This window comes from Coloeus monedula, assembly GCF_965178545.1.
Source record: "Coloeus monedula genome assembly, chromosome: 4".
Taxonomy (NCBI): domain Eukaryota; kingdom Metazoa; phylum Chordata; class Aves; order Passeriformes; family Corvidae; genus Coloeus; species Coloeus monedula.
In genome coordinates this window covers 19,707,460-19,720,186 of record NC_138784.1, presented here as the reverse complement: position 1 = coordinate 19,720,186, position 12,727 = coordinate 19,707,460, and the positions used below count along the sequence as shown (strand labels likewise).

Sequence of the window (12,727 nt, the reverse complement as noted above, 5' to 3'; positions counted from 1 at the left end):
TGGTTTTCATAATATCTTTTGCTGATTTTATTTGAGTTGGTTTAACCTCTCCAACAAATTACAACATGACAATATTTATGCAGCTTGCTTATTATTATGTGAACTGTTTATCCTGTCACAGAGAATAAAAGCTTTAGAAGCTTTAATCAGTAAAATGTCTGTAAAATTCTTTGTGTTTTGTGTGGATTTCTAGGGGTTTTTTGTTTGTTCCTATATCCCTCCTATCACTTAAGAAATATGTTTTGCATTGAGACTTCTTTCATTGCTCTTTGAACCCCCATTTGAGCAACTTGCATCTCCTTAAGTACTGATAAGAGGAATCATTAGCAGAATGTACTTAAAACAGCATTTTATGGAGTAAAGTAGATTGACATTTTGGGGGTTTGCAAATGCCAAGATCTTGATTTACAGAAATAAAGAATGACAGCTCACCTTCTGGAAATATAATGGGAAAATGTTTATAATTTGCAAACCACGGGGTAAACTTGTTGTACACTAAATGTGAGTCAGCTGGAAGGCCTGTAGGGCAAATTAGACACAGATGGAAAACAGGGTATAGTTTTGTAGCACGGCATCTGTAGAGCTTAATATTTGACTGTGATAACCCTGGCAGCACTACTTCACTCTGTATTGGTTCTGATGGTTTAGGACCTCCTCAGACCAGCAGTGGAAACGAACAGCACTCGTCAGCCTCTATCTTTGAACATGTGGATAGGATGTCCCGTTCCTCAGATGCCAGCAGACGGGTCCCAAGCAAGATCCAGCTGATTGCCATGCAACCCATGGCAGCACCTCCGATTCAGAACTCGGTGCTCTCTGATCGAATAGCAGAGACCAACAAAATTAATAAAGAGGTATTTCTAAAAGTGCTTTGAATGTTTTTGGAGGGCTGTATGCCTAGACAAAAGGGAAGTGAAAAGTATCCAGTTTCTTGTTATTATGAGTCCCTTGTAAGTTCCTGAGGAGTTCAGTCTTGACAGGAATAATTCTGTTTCCATCCAGAGAAATTATCTGACCTGTTTTTTAAGAGATGCCTAAACCAAAGTTTGAACTCTGAGAGAGGAGCAAATTTGATGGTCAGGTTACCTTGTGTTAGCATCCTTTTGCTAGTCAGCAGGACGTTACTTAACGAGAGTTGTGCCGATTAATGTATGAGAATTAGAACACGTGGCCCACCTTGCTTTTTATTCTACACTATTCCTTTATTTTTCAGAACTCAGAATGTTGGTTATTCAAAGAAATTATCTCAAAACATTCTGGGGTATGAATTTGCAGCCCAATTCATTGCTTTCAACTTCTAATGTGTTTACCTGACAGTAAACATACAAAATTTCCTGCTTTCTCTGAGGGTCACATTACTGTAAGCAGAATACGAGCATGCCTGGGGCATGAGGAGAGGTGATGCTCTGTAAAACCACATCATACACCGCCTGACAGTACCACATACCTGCATCCTGGTTTTGTACTGGGTGTAAGATGACATCTTTTCGTAATTCAGAGTGGAAGATTACTGAAGCCTGTAACTGAACTTTGTTAAGAATCTGTGTTTCTCAGTACCTTACTGAAGAGAGGCAAATACATATATCTAGGATAGAGAGGCAAGAGGAGCCACAAAACAGAAATCTGGCTATATGGGCAGAAGACATATGATTCTAATTATAGACACAAAGAGCAAGTCTGATTTGTGTCCTATAAATGTGTGGGTTTTTTGTTTTTTTTTTTTTTTTTTTTAAATTTTCGTGAGAGATTACACAAAATTCAATTTTTATTTGGTTCCTAATTTGGTGATGCAAATGTGTTCCAGAACTAGTCCAGCACAGGCAGAGCAGTTGTTGCTACCTAATCTGGTGGTCAAGTGTTTGCCAGTGGGAAGAATGACTTCAGTGGGTGTTGGGCCAGGACTTACAAGATATTATGATGTTAGAATAGCTTCACCCAGATAATGAGATGCACTTCATGAAATTTGAAAAAAGGTAGGAGAGAGGCATGAAAACTCAGCCTCCAAGAAGATGGGGAGCTGAGAGTGTCATGTTCATCTGGGGATCTGGGCCCCTTGTGTTGCTGCTGTGTTCCTGCATAGCTTATGGCAGCCTCTCATGCACAGCAGAGGCACTGAGTTATGAGCTCAGTTGGCTCTTTAAGTTCTTGCTTCTTATGTGATGAAGGTCATTAAAGGGAAAGGGTGACAGATTTTAACACTGTTGATCAAATATATATCTGTTTGCTTAGCATAGCTGACTACAGACTGGTTAGTCTTATTTTTTCGGAGCCGTGTTACTTCTGGCAGACAGCAGGAGTTTTTTGTGTACCTCCAGCCTTTTGTTAACAAACTGCCACTTCCCTCTAATTACACCTGCTGTGCTGGCAATCGTGTTGTGTATAATAGTATATCTACCTGGGGAGACAATGGGGAGACTGCAAAATATCCAGGAAGGAAAGTGTGTTCATAAATTGTGTGACTTATTTTAGTCCTTCAGAGATTTGAGGGAGGAGGGAGGCAGGAGCAGGCAGAGAGGTGGGGAGGAGAGGTTTACAGAAGAGCAGCACAGTCCAGTTTGCAAAATGCACAGCTGAAAAAATATTCCTTTTTTTTTTATTCTCCTTCTTTCTTTAAGATACAAACAGCCCTGAGGCATAAATCCGAGATCGAGCATCACCGCAATAAGATTCGCCTCCGCGCCAAGCGTAAAGGGCACTATGAATTTCCAGTGGTGGATGACGTGGTGGTGGTTGACTCCAAAGAGCAGCACAGAATATATCGCAAGGCACAGATGCAGATTGACAAGATCTTGGACCCTGGAGGCAGTGTGCCTACTGTCTTTATAGAGCCCAGGAAGAGGTAGGGATTTCAAAGATGGAACAATTTCCTTTCAGAGTCAGCACCCAAAGTACATCAAAACTGTACTTCTTAACTGTCAGAGCTTAAAATCGTTTTGATTATTGGTTGGATTTGAGTTATCTAGGTGAAAAAGATTGGGTTGTTCTAAACACTTTTATTTATTTCAGTACATGCCACTATGTTTTGTTTTCACATTATTTTTTACAAGTTCTCAGCAGTGAATTCTTGATAAATAAGCCCAAATGTATGAAAACAGTCTTAAAACATTTTAGTGTTTGCTCTGCCATTTGTTTGAATAATTCTTGTGTGGTGTAGAGGGATCAAAATTGCAATATCAGCACTAAAAAAGAAACCTGCAAGTAATATATATGAAAGTAATATAACCAGCAAGTAATAATATTTTTATAAAGTGGGGGTGGGGGAAATATGCAAAATAAGGAGAACCTTGAACAACCTAAAAAGCATAAAGATTCTGAATGTTAAAGGCAAATTCACAAATCAATGAGATTACCCAGAGGGAATACATTAAAGGTTATGAGGCACATCTGTCAGCCTCACAGATCTGCCTTCCTGGCCATGTATTTGCAGAGAAGGTTTTCCCTGTGTTCTGTTTTGGGCTTATGAATATTGGCACTTTGTTCCTGGAGCACTGGTACCCTGTGAGGGCTTCTGCACTGATAGAAAGTAGCTTTTCTCCAGTGGCGTGGGTTCCTCAGCAGGTTTGCCTGGTGGGGTTAAACCCTCTGTACCAAGCACAAAGGCTTGGTGGCGGTGTGGTCTGTTCCGTGGCTGCAGATGTGTCACACACTGGGCTGGGGGGCTGGGACACAGGCAACTTAGACAGATAAATGTAGGAGGGAGGTGACTCCGGAGAGAATTAAGGGAAGAATGGAATGTTTTGGAGAGTTGCCAATGAGTGTTATTAGGAGAAGCTTGAGGAAAGAGATTTGAGCTACCTAATGGGGTTAGCATGGAAAACTGGGGAAGGGAAGAGAAACGGGACTGAGGCAAAGATGACTTGGAGGAAATGGGCAGAGGAGTTCAACCTTGAGTGGGATGAGAAGAGAAATTTCAAAAATAAGTGTGATTATCTTTGTCTCTCTTTCTCTCTGCTTTTTGTTTTCTTCCTGCTAAGTTCTCGTGCCAAACGTTCTCCCAAGCAGCGCCGTCGCCATCAGATAAATGGGAGCCCAATTGATGCCGAAAAGGACAGGTTAATCACAACTGACAGTGACGGGACATACAAAAGGCCTCCAGGAGTCAATAATTCTGCATATATTGTATGTATGTCTCTTGAATAGCAGGAATGTTCTGCTAATGATGACGGTTGTGACATTGGGAGGTTTTTTGCCTTCTGTTTATGACCTATATGGTTAGTTTTAGTCATGTGGTTAGCATGTAAATCAAAGTGAAATGAGGATTTCATTGACACTCTGTCATTATTAAGCAGTAAAATTCTGCCAAGTATTCCTTGATATTACAGAAGCCAAGAACCAAAGCCCTGTTTTCATTAATGCCACTGTGTTATGCACATGAAAGTCTGCTTCGCATGTTCCACAATATTGTGAACATAGTTTCACTCTAGTCCAATTTGCTGGATGTTATATATTCATGTGTTACAGAAAATTTTATCCTTTGCTCTTACTGAGTGGAAGGCTCAGTTCTTTTTGCGAGAAATTTTCTCATCTTTCAAATGTGGGAATTAATTATTAATGAAAGAGAAACACGTCTTTGTACTACAGTAACTTGATATGATTCTAGTGCGGTGTCTTGAAAATTAATTTTGTTTCACATCTGAAAAAAGAAAGATGCTGAAGAATACTTCTGTTCAATCATATTCATGTCACAAACAATATTTAGGCATCTTTAACCACTTCTAAGCAGATTTCATTAAGCCAAATGCTAATATTGGAAGCCCCCGGACAGTTCTCATCTTTAAAGATGGTTTAATAATTTTAAAGAGTTTCACTGTTAGCCGCATATGCAGTCAGGTGACTCTGATGTCAATTTCTGCAGTTTCCCTTTGCCTTCAAACATAAGTGTGATGATTTTAATGTCATGCTGCAGTAGAATGAATTATCATCTGAAGCTGTTTAATTAAGACATGGCACACAGCAGGCTCAGCCCCTTTGGCATCTGCAGTGAGACTGCTCAGAATGCTAAGTTCCTAATAAAGAAGAGGCTTGTGCCTCTTGACGACTGATTTTGCAGTCTGCATGCAGTGGTAAGAATGAGCTCTGATAATAAGTCTGCTGCTGTAAAGCTCGTTTAATTTCCTCTCACTGATGAACAATAAGCCCATGTGGTAAGATCCCAGGTAGTAATTATGATGCATGCCTAAGGTATTGCTGCAATGAAGCACTTACATGAATCCCATTCAGGTGATGCACCCAAGTTCAAGTTCCATGCAGGTAACCCCTTAGTTCCTTAACAGCTTCCTTTGTGTGTTTTTCTAGGAGGTGATAATTGTTTAGTGTTAGTGCTGATGTGGCCAGTTATAAGCTAAAGACAGAAATAATTTCTTAGAGCTGCAAAAGCTGCAAAGAAGTTAAAGATGTAGACAGAGCTGATTGTCTTTTTCTGGGTGGAGAAATGCGCTCTGCATGACTTCACTACGTGCTTGCAAACCACAATGTTTCTGTTATAGCTGAGTAACTCCTGCACAAAGCTCTGCTGCCTTACCTGAGATCAGAGTCCTTCAGATCACACTGAATGAAGTATTTGAACTGCTGGTGTTGTGTATGTGCATGCAGAAGTGGGGAGGGTAAGGACAGGTGCTGTGGTTCTGGCAGCGTTGCTCAGACTGAGGGCCCACAGGGGCTTGTAAGCTGGTTAGATCTTCTCCTTGGCTGTCCTTCACCTTCTTTCTTTTTCCTCCAGTCCGATCCAGACTTGCCTCCCGACCCCCAGACATCATCCTCAGCAGATCTGGGCAAGTTCCCCGGCTTGCCCTCGCACCCGGTGTCGCAGTACGTGCCCCCGCAGCCGTCCATCGAGGAGGCTCGGCAGACCATGCACTCGCTGCTGGACGACGCCTTCGCGCTGGTGGCTCCCAGCAGCCAGGCAGCCAATTCCACGGCCGTCGCTCCGCCCGGGGTCTCCGCGGCACAGCCGGTGAGCAGCTGCTGGGCGGGGGGCAGCCCGTGCACCCAGCAGGGAGCACCTCGTGGGCCAGCTCGGGCACTAAGCAGCACCTTGGTGATGCGGCTTAAGAGGCGTCGCTGGGCAGGGAGATGGCGCTGGTTCACCCATGGCCACTGTTGCTGTGCCTTTGCTGCCAGGACTCACCACAAATGTGGAACTTTCCTGGAACGAGGAGAATTCAGGAATGACCATGACAAGATGGTGAACTTGCTTTCTAAGCAGTTTGGTTTCTTTTCCCTTTTCCCATCTCAACCACAAGAGAAGATAAGGGTTCTCCTTTAGGATAACTTCAGTTCTTCTCAGCTGGGATCTTTCACAGGTCAATCTTGCTGTGTCCAAGAGTAAAACTTTATTATTTTTTAGTATGTGTGGTAGTTTCTATTTTGACAACGATAAAAAGAATGTATTTGGCATAGGTCATATTTTTCAGCAGGATATCCAAAAGCTTTCAGGAAGTGAGGGATAGGGAAGCAGTATTCCTGTGTATGATTTTTTGCTTTTGATGGAGCACTGAGTCACATGGATAATCTTTTAGGTCATCACAAATTCTATTGAGTCTGAGCCCTGTGGTCTCTCTGCTGCAGTCTGATGCTGCTTGAGGTCAAAAGATTTCCAAATGCAAAGCTTGGTTTTTAGCTAAGTAGACATTGGAGCAGCTCTTGATCTTCTGCAAGCGAGAAAAAGTATTTCTGAAAGGTTTTTAAGTTAAGACTCTGATCACACAGAAGACACTTCAGCCCACAGTGATTCCCAGGTCTTCTTGTGCTCCTTTGTAAAACTTAAGGTCTTATGGCTGCCGTCAAGACCTAAATGCAGGCTTAGTGATCTCTGCCATTCATCACTTAAAAGGCTGGCCATGGACTTTCCAGGGTATGCATTTCAATTTTAATTTGGTGATTTTTTTCATTCTTCTGACAGAGATACATGGAATTTGGAATGACTCCACCAACAGCACCAGGTCTCCTACCAAGGTAGCTTTTTACTGATAAAATTATCATTTATTATTTTCCTTGCAATTACTCCAGATTTCTTACTGGCCCTGGTATATTATTATGCAAAGTACTGTATAAATGAGCAGTAACAGGAGTCCAGATCCAGTCTGTGTTTATGTAGCATAAATGACATATGCATAGTGTGTGGAATCCAAGCTTCTGTTTAAAAGAAATGTGCTTCTAGCCCCTCAGCTATAGAGATATCCTTCCAAATATTCAGTAAACCACTGAGTCTGAGCTTTTGGGGAGCCTGAAACAGTTACTCAGATGCATGTAATATTCCCCATACTCTTGCTTTCATCTTGTTTCTGTATCCTCAGGGCACCACTCACTCATAACAGCTTTCATATGACTAACAGATTCATTCTATTTTTAACTGAGTTCAGAACAAATGACAGAGCACAGTGACCCTCGCAGAGAAAGTCTGCCTTGCAGCCCTATTATTATAAAATCAGGGGAAGAACAAAGTTTCCATCTTGTTCTGCCCTTGTTGTGGGAGAATTGTGTGAAGGGGAGAAAATGGTTGTCCAGGTGACTGTTAATTTCACATTTGGTTTGTGTGCTTTAACCACATGTGAAGCTGAACTCTTGAGTCATGGTACTCACTGTGGTCCGACTTGTCTCACCCTCTCCCAGCTGCTGCAGCCAGGCTGGTAAAATGGTGGCCTTGTGCTGCTCTCTCATTACCTTCTTAGAGTTCACCATATGAGATGAAATCCCACTGCTGTTTGTGTCATTCATCAGACTTCACCTCAAGTCTTCACTGTCCTGGAAAGTTGATGGTAAAATGGCTGTGAAGAGCTTTCCTTTATTTATTGTTCTGCAACCTGATTTTGAAAAGACCAAGTAGAAAAAGGGGAGTTTCTAAGCACCCTGCTTAGTTCTTGGCTGGAGGTGACAGTTTCAGTGTGAGTGCCGTGTACGTGAAATGGCACACAGTATGACATCCGGTGTACTTTTTGTAAGTTAGGTTACCTTGAAGATTATGAGCTTTGAAACTGCCAGTGTAAAGCATAACCAGTTGTTGGTTATTGAGGAGATTTTGTCTTTGTTGGCCTGTTACATATTCAGAGCAAATGGAAGTGCTGCAGTCCATGTTAATACACCTGAGCAAGATAGCGTCTACACAACATATTTTTTGTTCAAAAGCTTATCATTCTTTGGCATAGGCAGTCTGAATTTATGTAAATTGCAAATTAATGGCAACGTGATTAACAGTTCAAATGCTGGCTTTGCCAGTGCCGACAGATTAAGTTAACAATCTGCAAAGTCATTGATCTTAACAGAAAGAATTCCTCTAAGTTTTCATTAAAACAGAAAGTTTCCTAAAGCTTGGTTGATAGAAAACAAGGATAGAGTTGTCATGGTTGTGCAGTGGGAGTTATTCTCAAAATCTGAAGATGGTCATAAACAAATTGATAGAAACAGTGCACCAGTTAGAGGAAGGAAAAAGAACCTGAGGTCAGTGTGATTAGGTGGCATGTATCAATGTCATGGTCCATTGGCTTAAGTACCCAATGTGTGGAATAATATTTGGGTGAGCATACTGTTCTCTTCTCTGTAATAACACAATCAGCATCTTTAATGGGGTGGAACCAACCTGAGGAAAAAAATCAAATGCAAAAGACCTAGGTCACGTAACAGCTAGGCAGACACAAAGGCACAATGAACAGCTTTTGCCAGAAAATGGGTATTGCATCATGCAACAGACACTTAGCAGTAGTGGATTTGTGGTGTAAAACTGGTTTTTGGAGCAGTATGTCCCGACTTAAATGGCTGGAGATAATTTTGGGGGTTTTTTTTGGATGTGCAAAAATCGAAAGCTGAGTTTCAGTCTGGAAATAGGAAGGAGTACTAGAAAGCCTGTGTGATACAGATGCAGAGCTGTATCCTGGTTTTATACTCTTACGTTGATCTTTGAGTTTAAGGAGAAGCTATATCTGTCTCTTTTAAAGAAGATGAGAAGCTGAAGGCTTATTAGATGTGAACCTTTCAAGTGCAAACACATCAGCAGTAAAGAATTTACTTCCTGTCCTCTGAAAAATTGGCACAAAAAGAGTACATTTGCAGTAATGTTGAGAAAATATTTTCTTTAGACAACGTCAAAAAACTGTAGTAATTCGTCAGCTTCAAAATTCCAGCTCAACACTCCAGGCATAAAGGGCCAGATGATCACATCCTTTACTGATTACACTGATTAGCATAACAGAAGTGATATTGTTAAACATTGCCTACCCATTGAAGCATTTATTTTAACTAGCTTGTGTGGTTGGAAATGGTTTCCTCTGGATCTGCTGAGTGGACAGGTGGGGATTGTACGTGAGGGAACTGGGGAAATTCTAGCACTTCCACAATGGGATTGTTGCAGCTTAAAGCCCTTAAAACTCCTCCATTTAGTAACACTGTATGCCAAATAGCTGGCACTTTTATTTACAATTACTTGTTTGTGCTTTATTAGGCAATTTATTATGTCAACTTTCTTTGCTATCTGGCTGTTGTATGAAGGTGGGTAGTTTTCCAGAGAAAGCACAAATCAAGATTAGTCTGAATTAGATGCAGTCACGGGATTTTGTGGTAAAACAAAAGGTGTAAAATTGAGATCTTGAGGAATAGGATACATTGCAGTCCATAGCCTAGGAGTTGTGTTAAAAGCACTCATCCCTAACACTTCGTGTAGTTCCATGTGCCTGAGTTTGGATGCTTGTCTCACTTTGCTTCACTTACACTGACACAGTTAGTAGAGTTAGATGGGTTACAGTTTCTGTTGTTAACTCTTTAGCAAATACATAACAGTGACTACCAGCACCGGCCTGATTGATAGGAAACATTTATTTCAGTGTACATTGCCTTTCTTCGTATGTGCTAATGACAGCTTTGAGTTGTTTCATGAATCTTAAAGAGCAGTTTGAAAGCTTCCTGAAAAATTACCAGAATGCTTCATGAAGTAATAATTGTTCATGAAGTACGCGTGTAATGCAGTTTGTATGTTTTGGTTTATACCAAAACTGTGTGCCCAGAAACTCTTTGAGTAGAGTCAACTTTGTTGCTGAGGTAAGCAGCTACATCACTACTTTTCAGTTTTATTTTTTTTTATTGAAGAAAGGTTTTTTTTTCCCCCACCAAGGGGAAAACAAGATCTCAAGATCTGTGAACTTTTTTCTTTGCATTGAGGAGACTGCAGCATGTGAAAAACACTCATGTAAAATTTTGTTAAAATATATTTTTCACATGTAAATATTCTCCTCAATATTGAAGGTTATAATTACATTAAAAGGCATAAAGAATTGCTGTAAGAGGTACACCTACATTATTGTTTCTAATTAGGGATTTCACTTATTTTAATCTTGAGTCCTTTTCCACAGGCAGAACTTTGGGCCAGGTTTTCTTCAGCCTGCAGAATTAATGCACGGAGAGCAGCCACCACCTGAGGTTCAATATTCCTCCAGAGGGATGTACTCAGAGGAAATGCCATCAGTGGCACGGCCACGACCAGTTGGAAGCACTGCAGGTACACTTCACTTAAGTTGAATATGCAGTAAAATAACTGATCCTTTTCTGTATCTTACACCAAGGTCACCATTAAGACATCATTCTCCTTCAGCTGCTACATGTGATATGTGGTCCTTGTCCTCATTGCCCAAAAGAAAGTGATCACAAACTGAGGTTAACTTTAGTTTCATGGGACCTTGCAGAAAAAGGAAGTGCTTTGCCCCTTTTTTAGTATCTTACAAGCACTGGTTATCACAAAGCATATTTTCACAAAACCCCATTTTTAAGAATGGAAAATTACTTGTTTTAGAGCGTACAGTGTATGCTAACTTTCCATTTCGAGCTCCTTCTTTTGTGCTAAATGAACTAATTGATGCATCCCAAATCAGCATGCTAAATAGCAAAAATTTTTGATACTTTTCTACATCTGTGTTTCTCATTTCTCTTTGTAGAATTGTATGCATTATAGTATCTCCTAGTTTTAGATTGTATTATCTGTTGCTGCTGTCCCACATGAAATCACCTTCCCTGATTTGGTTGAGATAACTTTGATAGCAGTCACCAATGCTATAATGAGTAAGATACTAACACCACATAGCAGTTAAGCAGCAAACACTTCTAAGAATAAAAGATTATATTGCTATGCAAATGTTACAGTTAATTTTCTCCCAGATAAATATTTTCTTCCTTGAAAAAGACTGGAAATATGATCATATGCTTATGTCAGAAGCCTAGTTTTGATAGTTGCTATCATCTCCCCGTAAATGTTAAATGAATGAGAATAGTAGGAATGTAGTAACTTTTACAGCTTAATGATGGTTATTTTATTCTCTGATTCACACTTGTCTAAATGTTCATATGTATTCTGCTTTAAAGTGTGGAGGTAATTCATATATTTAGTTTCTATTCCTCAGCATAATTACGTGTAAATATCAAACTTCTCAAATATTGAGGGGTTTTGAGAGGAAAACAGCAAAGTGATCTGACTGTCCATCATGTAAATCACACTGTTGTTTTTGTCTTTTCCTCCCCTTTTGTACATACACACAGTTTTATGTATCTCTGGGTTAAATGTTTTTCATTTCTAATGAATGATAAAATACTATTCTAGTAATTTTAAGAATAAACATATAAATGACATTTCCCTGGGAGAGGAAATTCATGAAGAAGGAAACCTGGCATGTTGTTACATGTCTCTTGCAATTAATGGTGGCAGCTATCCTTGCATATGTTTGAAAGCAGCAGGAGTGAGGCAAAAGAAGGAAAAGGAGAAAGGAGGAGGTTGGCTTTCAGGCTGGAAGGAGATACAGTGTATTCTGACCTTCTCGTTAGTTAACGACAGCATCATTTAATATTTAACCACAAAGCAAAGCTGAGAGAAGCACACTCACACAGAGCTGCGTATTTTATTCTTCAGAGCCCTAGAACAGGAGGCAGTCTGCAGAGTTAGGGTCTTGCCAGTGTGATGCAAATAAGGTGTGCCATAGGAGCAAATGGCTTCTCTTTGCTGCTGAGTAATTGACATGAAGGCATTGCCAGAGCTTTCAGTAAGCCCTGTATGAAAAGGGCTGGCATGGTTTTGGAATGAAGAGTAGTCCATGTCAGAGATGAATGTATCTCAACCTCTTCTTTCAGTGCAGTGCCATGAAATGCATCACACTCACATGAACTGCACAAAATGCACATAACTTTTCTGTCTTCATTCCACACTGACAGCCTTCTTTCTGCTGATTTTAATTAATTGCACAGAAACAGAGCTCAGTTTTCTTCTTGTCTCCTGCTTCCAGCAAAGTTTTATGTTATCATGTGTCTGCCCTGCAAACTTGACTATGTATAAAGATGAAAAAAAAACCAATATTTGCTTTTAAGGTTCTCAGATACAGCACCTCACTCAGGTGGGAATTGCTAGCAGGATCGGAGGTCAACCAGTGGAGATCCCCTCAGGCAGAGCAGGGCATGGCCAGCCGGGGGGGCCAGGGTGGCCCCAGTACCGTGGAGAGGATGAATGTGCTAGGCGAGATGCAGTGAGTACTGTAACAAATGTTACACATTTGCATAGTTTCCAAAGTAGTGATATGTTTGGGTATTTTTTTTCTTGCATTACTGTTTGGAACTTTTTTCCCCCTGGAGTACTTTTAGTTGCTTCTCTGACATTCTTTGCTTTGCTCTTCGAACCCTTGTTAGCTCTTCTGACTTCTGCTTGCTGTTCTTTCACCTTTGCTTCTCTAAATGCTTTCTCTCATTTTACCCTTGTTTTTTTTGT

At 40.6% G+C, this 12,727-nt stretch overlaps 1 protein-coding gene across 1 annotated transcript in view; it reads left to right on the top strand.

The window, feature by feature from the left end:
- KIAA1549 overlaps positions 1 to 12,727 on the top strand; it is a 143,063-nt gene that overhangs the window by 124,513 nt on the left and 5,823 nt on the right. The window contains exons 13-19 of the mRNA XM_082279621.1: positions 649 to 854; positions 2,616 to 2,839; positions 3,975 to 4,119; positions 5,720 to 5,953; positions 6,902 to 6,954; positions 10,338 to 10,483; positions 12,334 to 12,488. Coding sequence (XP_082135747.1) covers positions 649 to 854; positions 2,616 to 2,839; positions 3,975 to 4,119; positions 5,720 to 5,953; positions 6,902 to 6,954; positions 10,338 to 10,483; positions 12,334 to 12,488 — 1,163 coding nt within the window. The remainder of the gene's footprint in view (positions 1 to 648; positions 855 to 2,615; positions 2,840 to 3,974; positions 4,120 to 5,719; positions 5,954 to 6,901; positions 6,955 to 10,337; positions 10,484 to 12,333; positions 12,489 to 12,727) is intronic.